This window comes from Fundulus heteroclitus, unplaced genomic scaffold, assembly GCF_011125445.2.
Source record: "Fundulus heteroclitus isolate FHET01 unplaced genomic scaffold, MU-UCD_Fhet_4.1 scaffold_145, whole genome shotgun sequence".
Classification (NCBI taxonomy): Eukaryota; Metazoa; Chordata; class Actinopteri; order Cyprinodontiformes; family Fundulidae; genus Fundulus; species Fundulus heteroclitus.
The window spans coordinates 454,085-473,362 of NW_023396557.1; the positions used below are offsets into that span (position 1 = coordinate 454,085).

Genomic DNA, 19,278 nt, shown 5'->3' on the forward strand with positions numbered 1-19,278 from the left:
TCAAGCCTTGTGGGATAAATCAGACTAAGTTGAAAACATGAGACTTTTACAGGCCCTCAGGAGACTGCCTCTCACAGCAGGGGGGCTCACTGTATAAAGACTTGCAGCCCAGGTTTATCATTCTCTTTGCACGCTGTTCCTCAACAGCAGCATTGGGGGGACACCCACTCTGTGGAGACAGCCACCTGGGTCCGAATGGGTTTGGACACCCACGAACATTTGGAGTGCCGGCCAGGCTAAGTAAAGTTTGTTTTCTGTTAAACCGACATCAGAACTTGTCAGCCAACTGCCCTGGAGATGTTCTGCTTGTAACCTTTCTCAGCTGTTGCAAGAAAGCTGAGTTGAGACGGCGCAGAGCGATCTCTTTTCCTGTGGCCAGGCCAAGCTGAGATGAAAGTTGATCTGAAGTCGCCAGCTGCAACCTGCATAGGCCCTCACAGGAAGCAGCTACGCAAAGGAAGCCGAGCAGAGTTCCCATATCCACAGCTCTGTACAGCTTGCCCAGCCAGGCCTGGCTTCTGAAACGACAGCTGAGTATATCTTCATCTTTGCTACAATCTGCTGCAGGATGGAATGAAGCAGGTCTGCTCAAGCATCTTTCTTATGTTTGACCTGTATTGCCTGATGCTGACCAGAGTCCTACCATGTTTCCTGTAATAACTAACATTTCTCTTCGCTGTTTTAATGAATCATTCAAAGTCTTCAGTTTTCCTTAGTTGTTGGTTGCACAACAGTCACCTAAAGACAAACAGTACTTTAAAACATCACCCAAAACCTAAATTAAAACAGAAAACTAGTAAAAAAACAACAAAAAAAAAAACATCACTGTTGCGTAGGAGATGGGAGTTTGTCCTGTATCCTCTGGATTGCCATTTCAAACCCCCTGCTCTGATTGTCTCAGTCGTGTCCTTGGGCAAGACACTTGACCTACTTTGCTAGCTGCCAGGTCAGTGGCCCTGGTGGTGCTGATTGTATGGAAGCTCCGCTTCTGTCAGTCTCCGGGGCAACTGTTGCAGTGATGTAGCTTAGCGTGTGAATGGATTGGAGTTTAAAGTGCTTTGGGATCCTCAGGATTTGATAAAGGGCTATACAAGTACAGACAATTTACATAGAAAATTTAAGGAAATTTTGTCCACATCTTTTGAGTTATAAATTCATTTATTTAGTTTTATTTAGTATTTTTTATATGATGATGTAAGAATCAAATCCATCTATCTATCCAGCGTCTTCACCTGCTGCTCCATGCAGGGTCACGGGGTATGGATCAAATGAAAAATAAAATAAAACCTGAAAACAGAAGGGTTTATCAAAACATAAAATACATGTTGAGGTCAACCTCATTAAATTAAACTGAGTTTAATCCTGGTCATCAACGCCAAAACCACGACACAGCAGCTTAATTACTAGGGGAAAATGTATTTACATCTGTTATACAGGTAATAACCATGCTAACACAGCCAATTTTATGTATGAGAGATAGTCATTAATACAGAAATGATTATTGTCGCTGTGTTTCAGTATTTGGGTTTGAGCCCAGAAAAAACTGCAACTGTCCTGAAATCAATGAAAGAATTTGGCTGTTGAATGGTTAGAAAATCTAGTAACAGAAACAGCAAGGCAAAAAAAAATCACTGTGTATATCCATGCAGGGTTTGATTTATTAAATGTATATCCTGCGCTTGTTTTGTGCAGAAGCAAACAATTCCCCTGTGTCCAATGATGAGAAATCACCAACAAATCTGATTCACTGTTTTTTATGTGCATCAATTAGAGAAAATTCTTCAAATTTGTCTAACAGTTAAACAGTTAAGTTTAACTTTACATTTGCCTATTTTCTTAATGTGGGTAATAATGGGTAATGCTACCAAGCATGTTATAATAATCAAATAACCTTTAGGAAGTAATTCTGTAAATTCTGGCAGTGACACAAATGTACAGTTTATTGTAGCTTGAACATTTTAATATTTTATTTCACATGTTCCTATGACATGGTGAAGAACAAACACAACATTTCATAAATATTAAATGATCTTTTAGCTTATAGATAAAACTGATGTAGTAAATATTATGTTGACCTTTCATCATAACTGTAATCAACTCTGACATGCTGGATATAAAAGTCTAGGGATTAATTACAATCTGTTGGCTTCTGCTAATTCAGCCAACTCATAGGACTGAGTGTGTACATGTTTAGGGGAGTCTCTTGACCATGAATCCCTCTGCTGTTGACCATTGAGCAAGCTCTGCACTGGTGGCAACATGATTCTCTACTGCAGCTTTCAGCAGGGAAAAAAAAACAACTTTACTGCATCTGAACCCCTCATCTTGAAGAAGCGAACCATCCAGAAAGGTGAGTCACAAAACTCTTAATGGCAAATTATTTTCATGCGCTCACATTTTGATCCAAATTAACAATGGATGCATGTTACTCTTTAAATGTAACATGTTTCTAACAGGACAGAAGTTTACATAAAATCTGTTCCTTTAAATTAAAAATTCAGTTGTTAGGGCAGTTCAAAAAGCCTCTTTCACCTGTGCTCATGAGTTTATTTAGTTATGATAATAATTTTATGAAAAAGCAAAAATAAAATAAAATTTTAAAAAGTTAATTAATCAGACTGCAGTGAGTTACTAGATATTTGAAAACACAGAACACGCAAAAGCTGGAAAGTTTTGAAAACAAGTTTGTATTACTGTCAAACCTTTTGGTTATATTTAAAACTGCAAATGTTCCGTTTTATATCAGGTTATGCTACAGCCTAGAACAGGGGTCACCAACCTTTTTGAAACTTGAGGGCTACTTCATTGGTGTTGTGTCATACGAAGGGCTACCACTACTGATCTTTGAACTAGAAGACCTTAACTTTATGTAAAATAAATACACTTTTCTTGGTTTGTTATAGATATTGTCATTTTTAAATCTATATAAATGCAAGTGTGATTAAACAAGAAGAGTAACGATATAAAATAAAGTTATAGATGCAGCTCACTGGTGGATTGTACTTTTTTTTAAGAACAGGCTCGCAGGGCACCACATGTGGTCCCCGTGGGCAACATGTTGGTGACCCCTGGCCTAGAAGATCCTCTTACTCCTAACAAATGAACTTTGTTGAGTGTAATTTACAGCAAAGACAAAACTGTGCACCATAATGTGTCTTCAGTAATTTAACTGCCATCAGATCTTTAAAAGCATTAACGCTGTACATGAGTAACTGTGTGGACTGAGCAGCAGATGAAAACCAAAACATTCTGTGCTTACTCGAAGTACAAAGTCTTGGTTCTGAAACTTCTTACATCAGTAATACTCCAACAATGACATACTTTTAAAGTACTCAGATCACAGTTAGATTTTTTCCCGACATGAAGGAAATCTTTGTTTTACTGCTACTGATGTAAAAAAACACCTTTATTTGTTTCTAGCTTCTATATCGAAATTAGGTACATTTTTTCAGATGCCATTTAGCCAAATAAATTCATGGAATCCAGAACTTTTAATATATTTTTGTCTGCAAGTGGAAAAAAAAGATAACACACATCCCAGTGAAACTGATCATGATGATGAATGTAATTCATTGGGTTAGAGTCAGTAAACGCAATATGGAGGAAAACATGTACATATGTAGCAGCAACAGAAGCAGGACATTTTAAAAACTGATGCTAGAGCCCCTAACATCTGTCAACATGGTGATCTGTCTCCAAGACTAAAGTCTTTAACTTACACCTCAAAACTTAAAGTACAGGACAATTGTTCAGAACAACTGTGTTAAAATTAACTATTTACAGTAGTCAGATTGTGGCATTAAGTGAAAGTGAAAATAGTATCATCATGTTTGATTCAACTCAGGTCACTGCTGTTACTTTAACAAATGTCAACAAAAAAGAAAATATAAACAAATGCATTCATTTATCAGCAGAAACAAACCTCAGATTTAATGGTTGCATTTTATAAGCTACAAGAACATCAGTGGACAGTATTTTTGCCGTGCTTTTCAGGTATTGTCCTCTGGGGACCGCTCACAGTCTCTGTTTGAGTGTCAGATTCCACAAAACAAACATGCATACAAACATTACCCTGATTTTAAAACAAGATTCAGTCATTACTTTCATAAAAATTACAAAGTGTGTATTTATTGTAGCTAATATTATTTATAAATGTCCCTGCACATGAAACTATGTTTATTTACAGGTTCAACCACAGAACCATCATCAGCTAAAACAAAACAAATCCACTGCATCTTCACAGCTTTCAGTAAAATGGGTTTTACAACTTTAAATTTAAAGTCTTTGTGTTTGTGAGGCTCTTTGCCACCTTTCAAACAAGTGCACGTTTATCAAGCAGCCACTTTGAACTCAGAAAGCCAACATCTTGCATATTTCTACACCAACTTCACTTTCAACCAAAAGTATAAACGTTAAATATAAATTAGACATTTTTTTACGTTATATACTGTTTACACACATATCACTGAAAAAAATACTTCTCAGTTCCATCAAGGTTGTCATTGTGATTAAATGTGCAAGATTATTGATTCATTTTGTTATAGGGCTGGCTTTTCTAAGCTTCTAAAAAAAAAAATATCATATTTTGAGTTTTCATCTGGTTCTCAGCAAAACTGTTTGCTTGATCAGTTTGCTCTTTTTATTAATATATAGGAAGAAAAATTCCTCTTAAATCTTATGGTGCTCTGTTCCTTTAATAAAGTGCCATTCATATACCCTTCTCAGTGTATAAAGAAAATATAATTCCTGTGCAAATTTGAAGTTAAATTTCATGTCAGTAGGATACTATGCTTGTAAATGAAATCAAAATAAATAGCATGAGATCTGTGGGGTTTTAGGAAGCGGCAGCATTTGGAAACGTGACCTTATTTTTATCCTGAAGGATGTAGAATGAAAGCTATAATCAGTCTATACAGTGATGCAGTGAGATGAAAATAAAATGTTTGGATGCTGAGAACATTTCACCGGCTCGCAGAGGAGAGAGTCTGAGAGAAAGCAGATCAGTTGAACCATCAGTGGTTCCTGAAGGACCTCTGAGGGAAATCTGAATGTTTCAGATGCAGTTTGGCTCCTGCTCTCATGTTTATGTTCAACAAGGAGCTTCAATTTCATTAATCCGATCCACTGGCTGACCTCACTCCTCACTGATGCCGTGCTCCCACGCCACCTTAGCTTGTTCGTCCTTGGTTGCTGCGATTAAGGGCTGGGAGATCTTGCGCGGCATTGGTCGAGGTACAGGAGGGCGCGATGGTCCAGACTGTGTGATCAGGTGGTCCTCCTCAGGGATGCAGCCCTCTCTGAGGTAGGGTTTAGGGGGTACGGCAGGAGGGGGCTCATGGAGATGATAGAGAGGTGGATTGTGGGGAATGTAGTGTGGGTGGAAGTGGTGGTGGTAAAACGGGTGTTGTTGCTGTTGCAGTCCATCCGGCTGTTGGGACTGAGGTCCGGTGAAGCCCAAACCTGGAGCCTGAGACTGGATCTGATAGATGACCTGGGGCGGGTTCACTCCTCCTGGGGCAGAGTTGCTGCGGCAAGGCGGGGATTTAACTCCCTCCAGGACGTCTGGCTCAGACATGCTGTACCTGACGGGCTGATAAGGAGAGTCCAAGTCTTCCTGGTCGGTGGTCCAGGCCTGGCTGCTCGGGACGGACTCCAGGGTGTCTGTGCGGCTGGCCGCGGGGTCTGAGGAGGAGGTTGCACCGCCAAAGTTGCTCTCACTGAGGGAGGAAACCCCAGAGCTGGCACTGCCTGAGAGTGTGGAGTTACTGCCATCCAGGACGGACTGCGGACTGGTGGGCGAGGCAGGTATAGGGTGCAGGGGAGACTGGTGAGACAGTAAACTGAGTTAGACGGACATCTATCAACAGGAAGTCACCACTGACTCAATGAAAGTGATCAAGACAATACAAAAGCCGTAATTAATGTCAATACCAATTAGCTTTTTTTAACTAATGAAATGAAAATGGACCCAAATAATCAAAATATCTTCAAAAAATATTCATAATGTTTGAAAAATTTGCGAAAATAAATAAATAAAAATACGAATGAATAAATAAAAAGGAAGTTGTGCTTCTTAAGGAGAGCAGACAGACAGATGTTAAAGCATCCATACTAACTGCAGGAACTGGGACCAGGAGGAGGAGAAGGAGAAGGAGGGTACCTTTCTTAAGGAGCGCGCAGGGAGAGCTGGAGGGAGGTCGCTGACCTGGTGGTGGAAAGCGTCAAAGTGCATCGACAGGTGCTGCCCTACAGGGGGAGACACAGCAGGACTGAGAGATCCACGCTCACATCTCAGAGGAAGGAGGAGGGAGAAAGAAGGAGTGAGGCAGGAGGTCGCAGGACAGCGAGGAGGGGAAACGAGAAAAAAGGGAAAAGAGGACAGAAGAAACAAGGTGAAAGGAGGAGCAGGAGGACAATGTTGGATCAGGGAGGAGGTGGAGGAGTGTGTGATGGAGAGGTGGCCATTAAAGCTGATCTTAAAAAATAAGCCTGTTTCATTGGGTTCCTACATATCCAACCTTTGAAATCTACAACTCTGTGTTCCACTTCCACTTTTTCTATCCAACACCTTTCCATGAGGTTCATTTGGTGTTCCCAGAGTGGAGCATAAACATAATCTCAACCATAAAGAAGAAAAACCGTAAGCTTTTACACGTGACAAAGGTTGAAAGGAGAAAAGTTCTGCTCATCCATGAACATCACAAACCAGGATCCAGAAGTGAATCCCTAAAGGAACACCGAAGCAAATAACTGACATTCACAGAGCGATGCACGCAGCAGCAGTTTTATACCATGAGGCACGTTCCGCGGTGGAACCGGTGGAGCCATAACGCTGCCAACATGGGAAGAAAGGAAAGGCAGGGCCTCCCTGGTGCCGCTGTCCAAACTCCAGCTGCTGGGAGTGGTGAGGACTAGAGGAGAGGATGAAATAAAGATGCAGGAGGACATTAAAAATTAATTGGCTCCAATATAGTCTCATACTTTTTTATATTTTTCAAAGATATGTGTATGTTTGGTTACCTTTCTCAGCCACAGAGAGGTTGGGGTCACTGCAGGGCTTACAGGGACCGATCACCTGATGAAACAAGGCTCTCTGAAAGTTTGGTGGCTGGAAGGAAGACAGAGACCGATGAAAAAACATTAATGGCTGCTTGGATGGAAAGGGTTATCAGTAATCACAAAGTTGGCAAGTCAAGAATAGATTTGATATAGTCCATCCTGCCACCAGCTGATACTATGAGGGACGCAGTTTAAAAACTAAACAACAGAGATCATTGTGTCAAAGAAAGTAAGGGGCCTGGAAACTTGAAACGTCTGCAGAAGTGAAGCTACTCTTTAGACATGTGATGTAGTCAACAGCAACAACTGCTTTGTAATGATGAAACCATCCCTATCCTGCCTGCGTACCTGTCCATTCTCTGTGATGTTGGAGTACATTGCACTGCTCGGCCTCTCCCTGTGGGGCGGCAGCAGCATCAGCATTTCTCTATTGTGTCTGTACTTGTCTGGCAGAGAAGGGGAGCCCACTGGAGTCAAAGGCGACACGGTTGGAAAGAAGAAATAATGTGTCACAAAGATCAGAAAATACAAAACTGAACGTAACAGAACTTTTTTTTATGTGCATCTGATGAGGAACTGATGCGCTCACCTCTTAATGTGGAAGGGGTGGAGTTTATCATCTGAGGAGGCGCAGAGTGGGTGGAGCTAAGACTTGAAGAGGAGGGGCTCGCCTAGAGAGAAATCAACATGTCATTCTATAAGAGCTGAACTATAAACTACTGATGAAGACATGGAAGGTTTCTTGAAACGATGGATCAGCATGAAGCTGGAGTGTTGAAAGTATTCTGTACTTAAGGTGATATCTGCTGGCAGACCTTAAACATTGCCTCAGCATAAAATAAAGGTCAACAATAAAGAAGCAATAAAGGTTCCATGTCCACCTTGAAACATTTTCCTTTTTTTTCTTTTAAAAACAATAATACAATATGTTGTGCTATAATGTGATTGTGCCATCATAAAAAATGACGAGATGAGCTTTACCACGATCTCTAGAAACACATCAATATATTTACAAAATACAAAGATAATGCTTATGCAGCAAGGCCTAGAGTATAACATTTTATTATTATTTCGTTAAATGACCATTTTTTTTTCTACAGCCAGCCAGAGTACGTACATCCTAAGAAAAGAGACAGACAAACATTAGTACAGTAACTGTGACTGGACACCACCAGTTAAAGCCAAGCCTGCTGCATTGTGGCGTCCAAAGTGTAACTTAGATAAGAAGATAACTTTTATAAATCTTGTAAAGCATAAGATAAACTACTTCCTTTATGAAGCAGCATATACTTTTTTTAATCTTCACTTTACACTTATCTGCTAAGCTGGTATCATTTCCCTTTATCACTACTTAATATAGCTATAACCATGTATGTTTATATATGCCTGTAAAACAATATACCCCATATCGTGAGTGTACTGTATCTACACCCACATACTTTGTGTTAACCCCTGTACAAACCTCTAGATCAGGGATGTCAAACTCATTTCTATATTGGGCCACTTTGGCATCATGAAGTCATTAAAAGGGCTGTTTGCACCTGTATACATGATGCTTTTGATTTCATAATTTCATTCCTGTTTACATAAAAAATGTAAAAGACTTCACAGTAACATAAAATTAGCAATCTTGGGCCCATTTCAACATTTTATCTGCAAAAAAAAAGTCAATAACCGGGTGAGTTGCACTTTAAACTCATCATTTTGCATCACTTTTTCTCTTCTTGGACATTTCTGGGTTGTTTTAATGAGTTGTGGGACAACTGACATCTAGTGGCAGGATGGTGTTACTAAATTGTTTAAAAAATATCAACATTCGCTACAGGAGGCACAGTTTTAACCACTTTATATAATTGAAAATGACATATGTCTCTACATTATACCATAATATGCCTTCTTTGGCTCTTGAGGGCCGGATAAATTACCTATACAGGCCGGGCCTTGAGTTTGACACGTGTGCTCTAGTGTGAAAACTGAACTTTTGTGATGCTTTTTAAATCAGGTCAAACTTAAACTTTACTTGAGGTCTGAGCTTGTTTTACTTTACAGTGTGACTCCACATATAGAACTACAAAAGCTTTTTAGTGTTGTTTGGACAGAATAGTGTTTTACATTTATTTACTCTCAATTTGTTTTGTTTACAAAAAAAGAAAAAAATAACATGTGTCATCTGTGTCATCAAACATTTCAAAATGTAATACATGTGAAACCCTACAAATCTCCTTCTATATAGGTAATGAAAAGCTGTGGACCCAATACAGATTCATAAAGAACCCAGCAAGCAATATTCAAACAGTGATGAATCTCATGACAAATTCACAAATAGTCTTCCATCACTTCTCACTTACTGCTATATATTCCCATTAATCCAATATTATTCCCGTTTATTGTGATTTTTAAAAATACTAAGTTGATCGCCTGTAGATTGGTATAATTTGGGAGCATAACCCTTTGCATTTACCAGGTTAAAAGGTAAAATAATCAGCTTGTAGCTAAAATAGCAAGTTTATTTTACATACAATTTTTACATTTTCATCATTATTTTGCTGTCATTGATTACTTTGAATGACAGCTTTCTGGGTGAGGGCTAACCTGCATACGATAGAAGTCCTCTGGGTGCTCCACCACCATGCCATCCGCCAGGATCAGCAGATTTCCTGCTTCACTGGAGTTAGAGGAAAGAGAAGGGGAGGAAATGCGCACTGGAGTCAAAACAGCAATGGGACTGGGAGAGGGAATAAAACCAGGAATAGTTAAATGAAATGGATAAAACAGGAATAGAGTTCGGAATAGTTGAAAGGAAGAGGAACACAGAAAAAAGGAATTGGAATAAGAAAGGATAGAGGGTGGAGAGACCGGGAGGAGAGGAGCCGTGCAGATTGCAGAACAAAAGAATTGGCAGAAAGATGCCAAAAGAACATCCAAAATATACATGCAAGTGATTTGGTGAAAAGAGAAAAGACCACAGCGCAGAACATGCAAGGACCCAAACGTAGAATAATATCAATTGGGAATGATAGACAGAGAGAAAGAAAGCGGTGTAAGTTCAGAAATTGTGATATGAAAAGAAGACTTTTGAGATCCATTAAGGAACTCAGCAAAGATCATAAAGGTGAAACAGCAGACGGAAGCAGTGAACATTGATGGAAAAGAATCTGGTGAGAAGAAGCTCTGTACATCTTTAAAAAGCTGTGAATTTCTTCAGAATTTATCTCAATAAAGCTAAGGCTGTATGCTCTATCTGAATCAAATGATATATTGTTTTGTCCTGTACAGCCTTAGTAGTGAAAGATTGGGAACAAAGAAGCAACAAAGCTGAAAAAGTTGATACTTTTCCCCACCAATAAGTTGTCCCATGCACATCTGGAACTGGACTCTTGTCTAAAATATCTTCCAAAAGTAGCTTTGACCTTGCTCTGCCTAAAGTTGGGCTTTCCTAAATCATGTGAGGTGTATAAAGACAGAAAACTTAGGTCAGGCAAGATTTAGATACCTCCTATGGGAAAGAGACTCAGACCTGAGCTCAGACACTGTTCAGAGTAATGTTTGTGAGTTATAATTTTCATTTATTTTTAGCTGTTAATAACGGCTCAGAAGTATAATGTACACCAAGTTTCCCTTTCTACAAGATAAAAAGTGCCACGTTTACATCAAAATGGGCACTACTGTCCATCTCAAACTAAACTCTTCGCTTAAAATATCCCCCAAAGATAGTTAAATTCTTCAACCTGAAGACCTGCAGTTATTCTGAATGAGGATGAGACAACAGGACTGTGTGATATATCAGTATGGCAGCCTTTCAATAACTAGAAATAAAAACAATCTTATAGTTCAGCCTCATTTAAAGATGAAGTAAAGTTTAAATATTTTTGTGTGTGCTTGCAGACCTGTGTCGGTGCATGAGCTTGAAGCCCTCAGGACTCATCGGGTTGTGAGAGGCCAGGATCCCTCTGTTGATTCCTGAGCCAGACTTATCAAAACCAGGTGGACCCTGAAAAGCAACATAGAAGCCCTGCTCTGATTATTCATACTGCTCCTTCACAGACACATGTGTTCTGGGGTCAAAATGAGAGAAAGTTAGATCAGAAGGGCTTTTCAGAGATATCCATTCTTAATTAAACACTGCTTTTCTGGTCTGAACAGGCAGAATTTTAACACCTGAAAGAATCATTTATAAATGCAGAAGGTGAAATGTTCCAAACGGAAAGAGTTTAGACTCAAAGCTTTGATGTTTTTGCTTCCGGCAGAAGAACATCCTCTTTGAGGAACAAACTAATTAGGCTCCTTCCGCGCACAGATCCACCCACTATAATATGATAAAAGAAATCTTCCTCCAGACACCCAGTTGATTTAGGTTTGTTTCATCATATTAAACTCGCAAAAGAACTACTGAACAACAGCCGGGTTTCTGGAATCTCTCAATACAGTATTTCCTCTGAGCACTGGAGATAAAAGTCTAAATATTAATTTAAAAGCTCTTCTTGTGGACCATCTTGTGCACTCACATGGCAGAGGCTGCTCCTCATCATCTGGAACTGATCGATCAGCTTCTTGTGCAGGGGACGCATTTCTGGGTGCACCAACTTCTCGTGCACAGCCAAGCCCACCCCTAAGATATGAACCTGTGGGGGGAAAAAAAGCAACAAAAAAAGTTTTGTTCTGAGTTTAGCAGAAGTGCACAATGTTTTTCCTCCTAGCTCAATGAAAACCTTTAGTTTTGCATCTGTTGAGTAAGTCTCACAACTGATCACAAACTGACCAATGTTAGAGTTGGTTTCTGATTGATGGAAGATAGTTTTCCTTTCACTGTGCATTATGAGCACTTAGAATAGTTAAATTTGGCTTTTATTATTGAAAAAGAGTCTTAATTTATCAGTCAGGTAAAAAAAAATTGTTCTGGCAACAATTTTAAACCTTCTTAAATGCCAAGTTTCTATACACAACCAAGGAATTTTAACTCAGCTCCACTTTGCTCTCAATGAACAGACATTAAAATATAAATAATTAACTCTGGTAGGAAGAAAAAAAAAACATTTTAAAAAAGAGAAATAGGCAATAATTCATTATTATAGATATAACTAAAAAAACCACACACCATCTTTCTGTTTTGTTCTTCAGTCCCTTGTTCACATAGCCAGGCCGGCATTATTAAAGTCACTAGACATGTTTTCGACAAGTGATGCTGTTTTGTTTTGCATCTATTGTTTGCAACTATGTGCATACGAGGTGACGGGTGAGAAGTGGATGGATGGTTGCAGCAGGAATGGAGGAAGAGAAAGGTGTGGCTTGATGCACAGCTTATTTTGATCTACAAACAGTGCTCAGGCCCCACCTAGTGGTGAAAAGTCACTTATTGCAAAATATGTATATTTTTCAGATTTATTAAAAAAGAAGGAAACAAAGTTGTGTTAGTAACAGTAGATGGACCAAATTTTGTATAACGATTTCTAGTCACACCGGTCACGCTGAGTCACACTCAACCACACGTACGTATTCATGCATCAATGCCTTGCCGAGGGGCACGCCAACATGTCACAGGGGGAAGCTGGAATCAAATCTTCAACTTTCACTGTCACTATGTACCAGCACCAGAACCATCTCTATGTAAAAAGGTGTGCTGGGTAATTTCCCATCTTATTTGTGGACATTATTAACACTTTCAAACACTGCTATGCTATGCAGTTTTTGTTTCGTATTTTCTTTACAGTTCAAAGCTTTTTAATCATCAGAGTAGGTCATTTGAATCTTAATGCTTTGTTCTCTCTTGGATAGACTTTGGTCATGTGTTGTGAATTGGCGCTAGACAAATTGTGTCACTTCATTTATGTGCAATGTTCCAATGTAAATATCAGACTCTGAGCTTATAACTGTGTGCCTTGTTGCCTCTGATGAAAAACAGATGCTAATCTCATGGGACTCTGGTTAAATAAAATGGAAAATGAAAGAATCTGTGTTTATAAAGTTATATAAAGTGTGAATATTGTGTCACCTGCTCCTGCATGAGATCTTTGAGCTGCGTGATCTTCTCTGTGTCTTCAGGGTGACTAGTGATGTACTCCTTATCAAAGAAAGCCTGTTGAGAAGAAGAATTAGGTCTGATTAACCGACCGGACGATTACTGCTAATGTCTGTAATAAGCTGAATATACTTTTATAATGCTGTAATACAAGCCTTTTGTTGACATATTACAGAACCCAGACCTAATTTCATACAAATGAACCTCTTTCATACATTTTAAATTAAACCTATTATTTTAAACAGCTGGTTAGAGAATATTAACAGCTACTGTGCTCCATAATAAACACAAAGATTCCATTTAGGCTCTTAAAAAAAATAGAGAGGCAAATAAAACCTGAAGAGATGGCCATTTGTGATAACAATAAATTCTCATTATGGAGCAAAGAGGACAGTACAGAAATAAGTTAAGAGCTGGACTCATTAGAAGATGAGGCGCTTGGTGTTTTGTAAAGTGTTTTTTTTCTCTCAACCCTCCTGGTATCTGGCGATGCCCCCGTTCACGGCGGCGTCGATGACTCCATTCAGCGTCATGCTGAGCAGGTTGATGTTCCCGTGCAGCTGCTTGTGTTGGTACTGACTGATCAGAGTCCGCAGCTCCTGGTTCTTATTTTCCACCACAGAGATGGCGTTTTCCAATGGACTCACCTCCACCTGAAATGACAGTCCAGTTAGGAAAAGATCGACATTGATAAGAATAATTTATTGTCAGTGTGATTACCCATAACTAATTATTTCCAGCATCCTCAGAGTGATGAAGGGATAAAATGCCCAACATCCGGATAATCCTTTTATGATTTCAGAATTTTATATTTTTCTTGTTTGGATTCCTAGATTTTCTTGACAATTTTAAGGATAATTTTTAAACAAATAAAAACAAGCTGCACTATAGATTTTCAGCAGGAATTTCAAAAGCATTCAGACCGTAAATATGTAAAAGGAGCAAAGATGTTGAAGAACTAGACTGTATATAAGTATATAAATAAATATTTAGGACAGCATGAAACAACATTTATCAGCTGATGTCACAAAGAGTTAATAAAAAAAATCATCTACATCACCTACGTTTAGTGACACCTCTCATTGACATCTCTACAGGTACATGCATCTGCTTGTAGTGCAGATATGGCTATCCCAAAATACCAAATACAAGATTTGATGTGTTAGACGAAGGACAACCTGCCACTTGGTAGCTATGTCCAAAGTGTAAGTAAAAATCTGAGGTAACCACAGATTTAGATCGTTCATCTCTAGAAAATGGGACAGAGAATAAAGTCTGCAAATAAAAAGTTGTCCTGTTGTTCTTTTTCTATACTCCATTTTCTATTCCCATTCTTATCCAGGCCTGGAAAATACAACAAATTTTACACTTTTTTCGACTTTTAAAGACTGTATGAAAACCGTGAACCGTAGAGTTTCACTGCACAGATTAACAAAATGGTATTATTCAGTCGAACACTACGGCTATTATATCAAACGTAAACTACATAAATTCCTTTGATTTCATAGGATTTTTTTTAGCAAATATCTAAAGCTGTTGAAAGAAAATGTATATATTTCCAACAGGAAAAAAAAACTTTGCCCAGTAAACAGTTACTTCACTCACCAGTTCCCTCTTTTCTACCTCAAACCAGCGTGAAATTCCAGGCAGAGGATGGGTGAGGATCAGAGTCGTCCTTTCTATCCAGAGACTCTGAAAAACAAGCACAGCGAGCAACTTACTGAATCTATAAATCCCAGCGCAGGTTTCACTTTCTTTGACTCTCACTATAATGGTGCTTTTTCACCTCCAACAAGAACTGCTCTGTTGGTTAGGAAACATTATATCAAATCCCTCTTTGCAAATTAAGATTAAATTGTATATTTTCTGAGAAAAAACACATTTGTTTTGAGACAAAAATATGTGTGTTACTATTTAAAGACTTGGGAAATAATTAATTTTCTTCAAGCTGATCTGACTGAATTCTGCTGTAGGATTTGTTGAATAAATTGATCTCTAACAGGAAAAAATAATACAGAATACTAATCAAGAAGGAAGGGAGTCTTGAGCTCCTTGTTATATTTTAGGTAGAAAAAATAATTTCACCCTCCCTCTAAAATGTTCTTTAAAAGAACTTCAGCAAATGTTACAGCAGATTTGGCCATCTTTGACTTTGACGGCAAAAAGCTCAAATTGGCACCAAATTAGGTTTTAAATGGACTGATGATAAATCCATGCCCGTTTAGTTGTTCCATTGTTTGATACAGGAGAATTTTTATCTATATTACCTTTACAATATTTACTGGATTTGGTCATTTTTTTTTGGTCTTTAGAGTAGAATTATTGTGACACACCCACCTTAGCAATGCTTGTAACTAGCCAAAGATGTTAAGAGTGTATTTAGCAAAAGTTTAAGTAGTCATTATTTGGTTTATTTACTGCCTCTCCTGGTTCATGACTGCGGTGGGCAAGGTGAGCTTTTTTTATTTTTTTGCATTTTGATTGTTAAAAAATGTCAAAAATATTTTGAGTGAAAATATGTTTATAATGTGCACTTTTTTCTTTATTTTTTAACCATACATGTTTTAAAATGTATATAGCTTAATAACGACATGGCAAACTCGTCTGCGCTCACCTTAAACTCATTCTCTCTGTCTTTGGGTCCTTTGTGGAACGGCCGGTCGTAACGAAATCGCCGAACGTTGTTCACTCGATAGAAGCTCTTGATGCGGTCTGGAACTCTGTCCATCTGAAGGACGGTGACGCTTTCTGGAAACGGTGTCAGGTGTCACGGCGTAAATCTGGAGGTCTGATCCGAGGAGGCTGAGGTCAAGGATCTAATCCAACATGTGGAGGTCAAACTTAGATAGTGGCAAGAGTTCTTGTACACATGGAGATGCTGAAGTGTTATTTCTGAAGGATACACTGTGCATCACACTGCAGAATGGCCTCATCTGGCTGATTCGGGTGCTGCATTGCAATGGCTTGTGGGAATTCTCCCAGCATCCTTTGTTGGAAGGCTTCTAACCTTTCATAGTCATGGCCCCGGCAGACAAACTCTTTGTTCTGGTGTGACCAAATCAAAAAAAATAATTTCAACTGTGCTATTAATATATTTTAAAGGAAATGCACATAATTTCGTCTAAAATCACTTTTACTGCCAACTTAACTGAGCATTAAAATAATTTCATGCTCCCAAACATTTGACTCACTCTGAGGAAGAAAGGAAACTTCCTGCCGTAGAATCCCACCCTGAAGAACTCCGGCTCCAGACGCTGCTGCTCCATGATATTGTCATAATATGCTGCCTCCATTTTCTGCAAACATAGACCACAATGGAAAAACCTTATTAAGTAATATTTACACTTATCTCACATAAATAACGTAAAGAAATAAAAAAAAATATGTTTTACTTTACTCTAAATACAAAAATGATGACAAACCTATAGGTCTTATGACAACCAGCCTGTCATCTATGTATATCTGGTATTTAAAACAGGTTATGTAATACATAATTAAGTTACTAAAAAGAATATTTTATTACTGCAGTAATACTGGGCTCACCCGTATCCAGCTGAGACTCTGGTAGTCGTAGAGAGATTCATACTGGAAGGCCAGTTCTCTGCACAGAGGAATGCCAAATTCCCAACACTGGAGGAAACAATCCATAAACATTTCATTAGTTTCTTTTCATATGACGGAATTCAGAATCTAAAACAAATGAAAGCGTGCCATGAGAAAAACTTGTTCCAAATATTGAAATATATGAAGAAGAGATTAGGCAATTAAATGTTTATGCTGCCATTTTTTGTTTTACCCTTTTCTGATATTGTTGGATCTAAATATTCTATCAATCTGAAATTAATAATAACATTAGATCATTTATTGAAACTTCATCAAATGGTCCTTTACATTAGGGCGGGTATCATCTAGGATGAGCCGATTCGATACGATTCTCGATACACAGCTCACGATACGATACGATTCTCGATACATGGCTCAGCTTGCTTTGATTCCAATATCGATATTTATTACTTTGAATTAATGCTCAGTGATTCAATCACCAAAATCAGCCAAATATTAGTTTATGTTCTATTATTGATCACAGACATATTAACAGGAAATAAAGTGCATTTGCTTCAATGCATTTAACGTGGTCACAGAGAAACCAAAAATGTGCCCAAACATCTGATTTTAGGAGCAAAGGAGCTTCTAAAATCATGTCGGCCGTTCCACAAATTCGTCTCACTTGCTCTCCTTCGCTGTGAACTGTAATGGTTGCGCTGTAATAACGCAACCTAGAGGTTGGGAGGTATATCGATATTGAAAGCCAGAATATCGATATTAAATCGTTTTTAAAAATATCGATATTAATCTTTATATCGATTTTTATGCACAGCCCTACTTTACATATAGAAAAAAAGAAAGATAAAACACTTGTAGAAACACAAATAACTTGTTGTTTAGCTTGGCAATAAAAAAAAAGTTAGAAGAGGCCATTTAATTTACTGTGTTATTGTAAAAGTACTGTGTGATTTGGACAGTTTTGAGCATGTTGACTATGCTCAGTAAATTAGAATAGTATAGGAAAATTAATTAATTTCAGGAACTCAGTTAACTAAGTGAAATATATTATATAGACTAATTAAACATAGACTGAGGTTTTCAGGTCTTGATTTCTGCTAATTATGATGATTATCCACACATAGCTAACGGAAACATGACTTTAAGGTTAGAGTATTACAGCATATTTTAGGAATATTTATAGCATTAAAATCTAATTCTATTGAATAAAAAAGCAGAAATATTTCAAATATATGGGCAATAAGAATAACTAATGGGTCCCTTAATTAAAATAGTTGACAGCTGCTTTTTTTGGTATTAAAGATGATAACATGACTGAGCCTTCCATGCTCCAGTTTGAGTAGACTACTAATGTTTTGCACAGACTGTGTTTGACAACCAACTTTCCCTTGTTGAAATAGTGGATGACTTTGCGGCAGAGGCCCTCCTTCCGGTGCCACTCAGTCTGAGCAGGATAATGCAGGAACTCTTAACTGGTCGCTCGTCCCAGTGCAGGCAGCTCCCAGTACAACAGCAGGGTGAATGCAGCCTCTGCAGCCAAACAAACAGCGTCAGTAACACGTCACGCCTTTTTTATGTGCATATATCATTATATACATTTTACCAGTGTAGTTCTCAGCCTGCAGATGCATGTCACACAATTTGTGGATGTAACGGATGTACATCTCCTCTTTGTTGATTTCCGATTTGTAGAAATTCTGCAGAACAAAATATAATCATTCCTCTTATTTGTAAAACCCAATAACTTACAGAACAAAATATGAGCTTCACTTAATCTTACAAGAAGGTTCACTGTGCAGCCAAATCTTCTTGTTTTCTGTCTCATCTCCCTTCATACAGTCCCTGAACAAAAAAAACGATATCAGGATTTAAGGTTGACCTCGTCCTTCAGTAAATTTCCAGTTTCCCGGTGTGCCATAATGTGTCATAATGCTCCATTCACCCATAATAAAAGAATGCTGCTTTAAAAACTGCTTAAAAACTTAATAAAATGAATACAATGTCCTATATTTCACCCTGTAGTCCAGCAGTCGCTCCATCAACCGTGTAACCGATGTAACAAACGAGATTCCTGTTTCTTTCCACGTCTCCTGCTCAATCTCTCCAAACACAGACTGAGAAGAAGAAAACATGTAGAAATGAGGTAGTTGGGCAACAAAGGAAGCTGATGTGTGTCTTTACAAAGTGTAGACAAGTCTAACGGCTGTTTAACATCATCGGTAAAGACTAAATGTCTACTTGTACTGTTGGCTTTAAGAAAACCGTTAGCGTTTACATTCAAACAAAACCTCCCTGCAGACTGAGTTATGCAATAAATGTTACATAGTGCAAATATTTTTTAAACTTTTCAATTGAATTGTGCAGTACATTTGTTTTCCTCTGGTTTGCAGAAAAGAAAGAGTTTCCTGGAAGTCCAGGATTAGTAATAGGTGGGAAATCAAAGCAAATTATAAGTGGTAATTTTCAATGGTGTTAAACCAAGAAGTAGTTGTAAAGCATGTTTGGGGGACTTTCTATTTTTGTTAACATAAAACACTCTTTGTTCTTTTGAGTCAGACTCACTAAAAAGGTAGCAAGTGGTAACCAAAATAGAATGATGTGTGCTGTCTGGAGCACGTGGCTACGTTTTAGCAAACGTA

At 38.3% G+C, this 19,278-nt stretch overlaps 1 protein-coding gene and 1 long non-coding RNA gene across 2 annotated transcripts; both read right to left on the minus strand.

Moving 5' to 3' along the window:
• Positions 1 to 3,472: 3,472 nt before the first annotated feature.
• LOC118558679 (dedicator of cytokinesis protein 3-like) lies at positions 3,473 to 18,107 on the minus strand (the record flags this gene model as incomplete). The annotated part of the gene is given in 18 exon segments (XM_036129188.1): positions 3,473 to 5,824; positions 6,161 to 6,246; positions 6,792 to 6,911; positions 7,021 to 7,108; positions 7,408 to 7,526; positions 7,649 to 7,730; positions 9,652 to 9,784; positions 10,947 to 11,050; positions 11,565 to 11,681; positions 13,049 to 13,131; positions 13,548 to 13,728; positions 14,681 to 14,767; positions 15,690 to 15,836; positions 15,838 to 15,863; positions 15,979 to 16,120; positions 16,267 to 16,371; positions 16,619 to 16,705; positions 18,021 to 18,107. Coding segments are annotated over 18 exon segments (2,484 nt in total), but the record flags the coding sequence as incomplete, so codon positions are not given.
• Positions 18,108 to 18,133: 26 nt separating this feature from the next.
• Positions 18,134 to 18,442, minus strand: LOC118558677. Its single transcript, XR_004928426.1, has 3 exons — positions 18,420 to 18,442; positions 18,243 to 18,336; positions 18,134 to 18,169 (listed from the first exon to the last, which is right to left on the minus strand). It is a non-coding gene; the product is annotated as an uncharacterized LOC118558677 (long non-coding RNA).
• Positions 18,443 to 19,278: the final 836 nt, after the last annotated feature.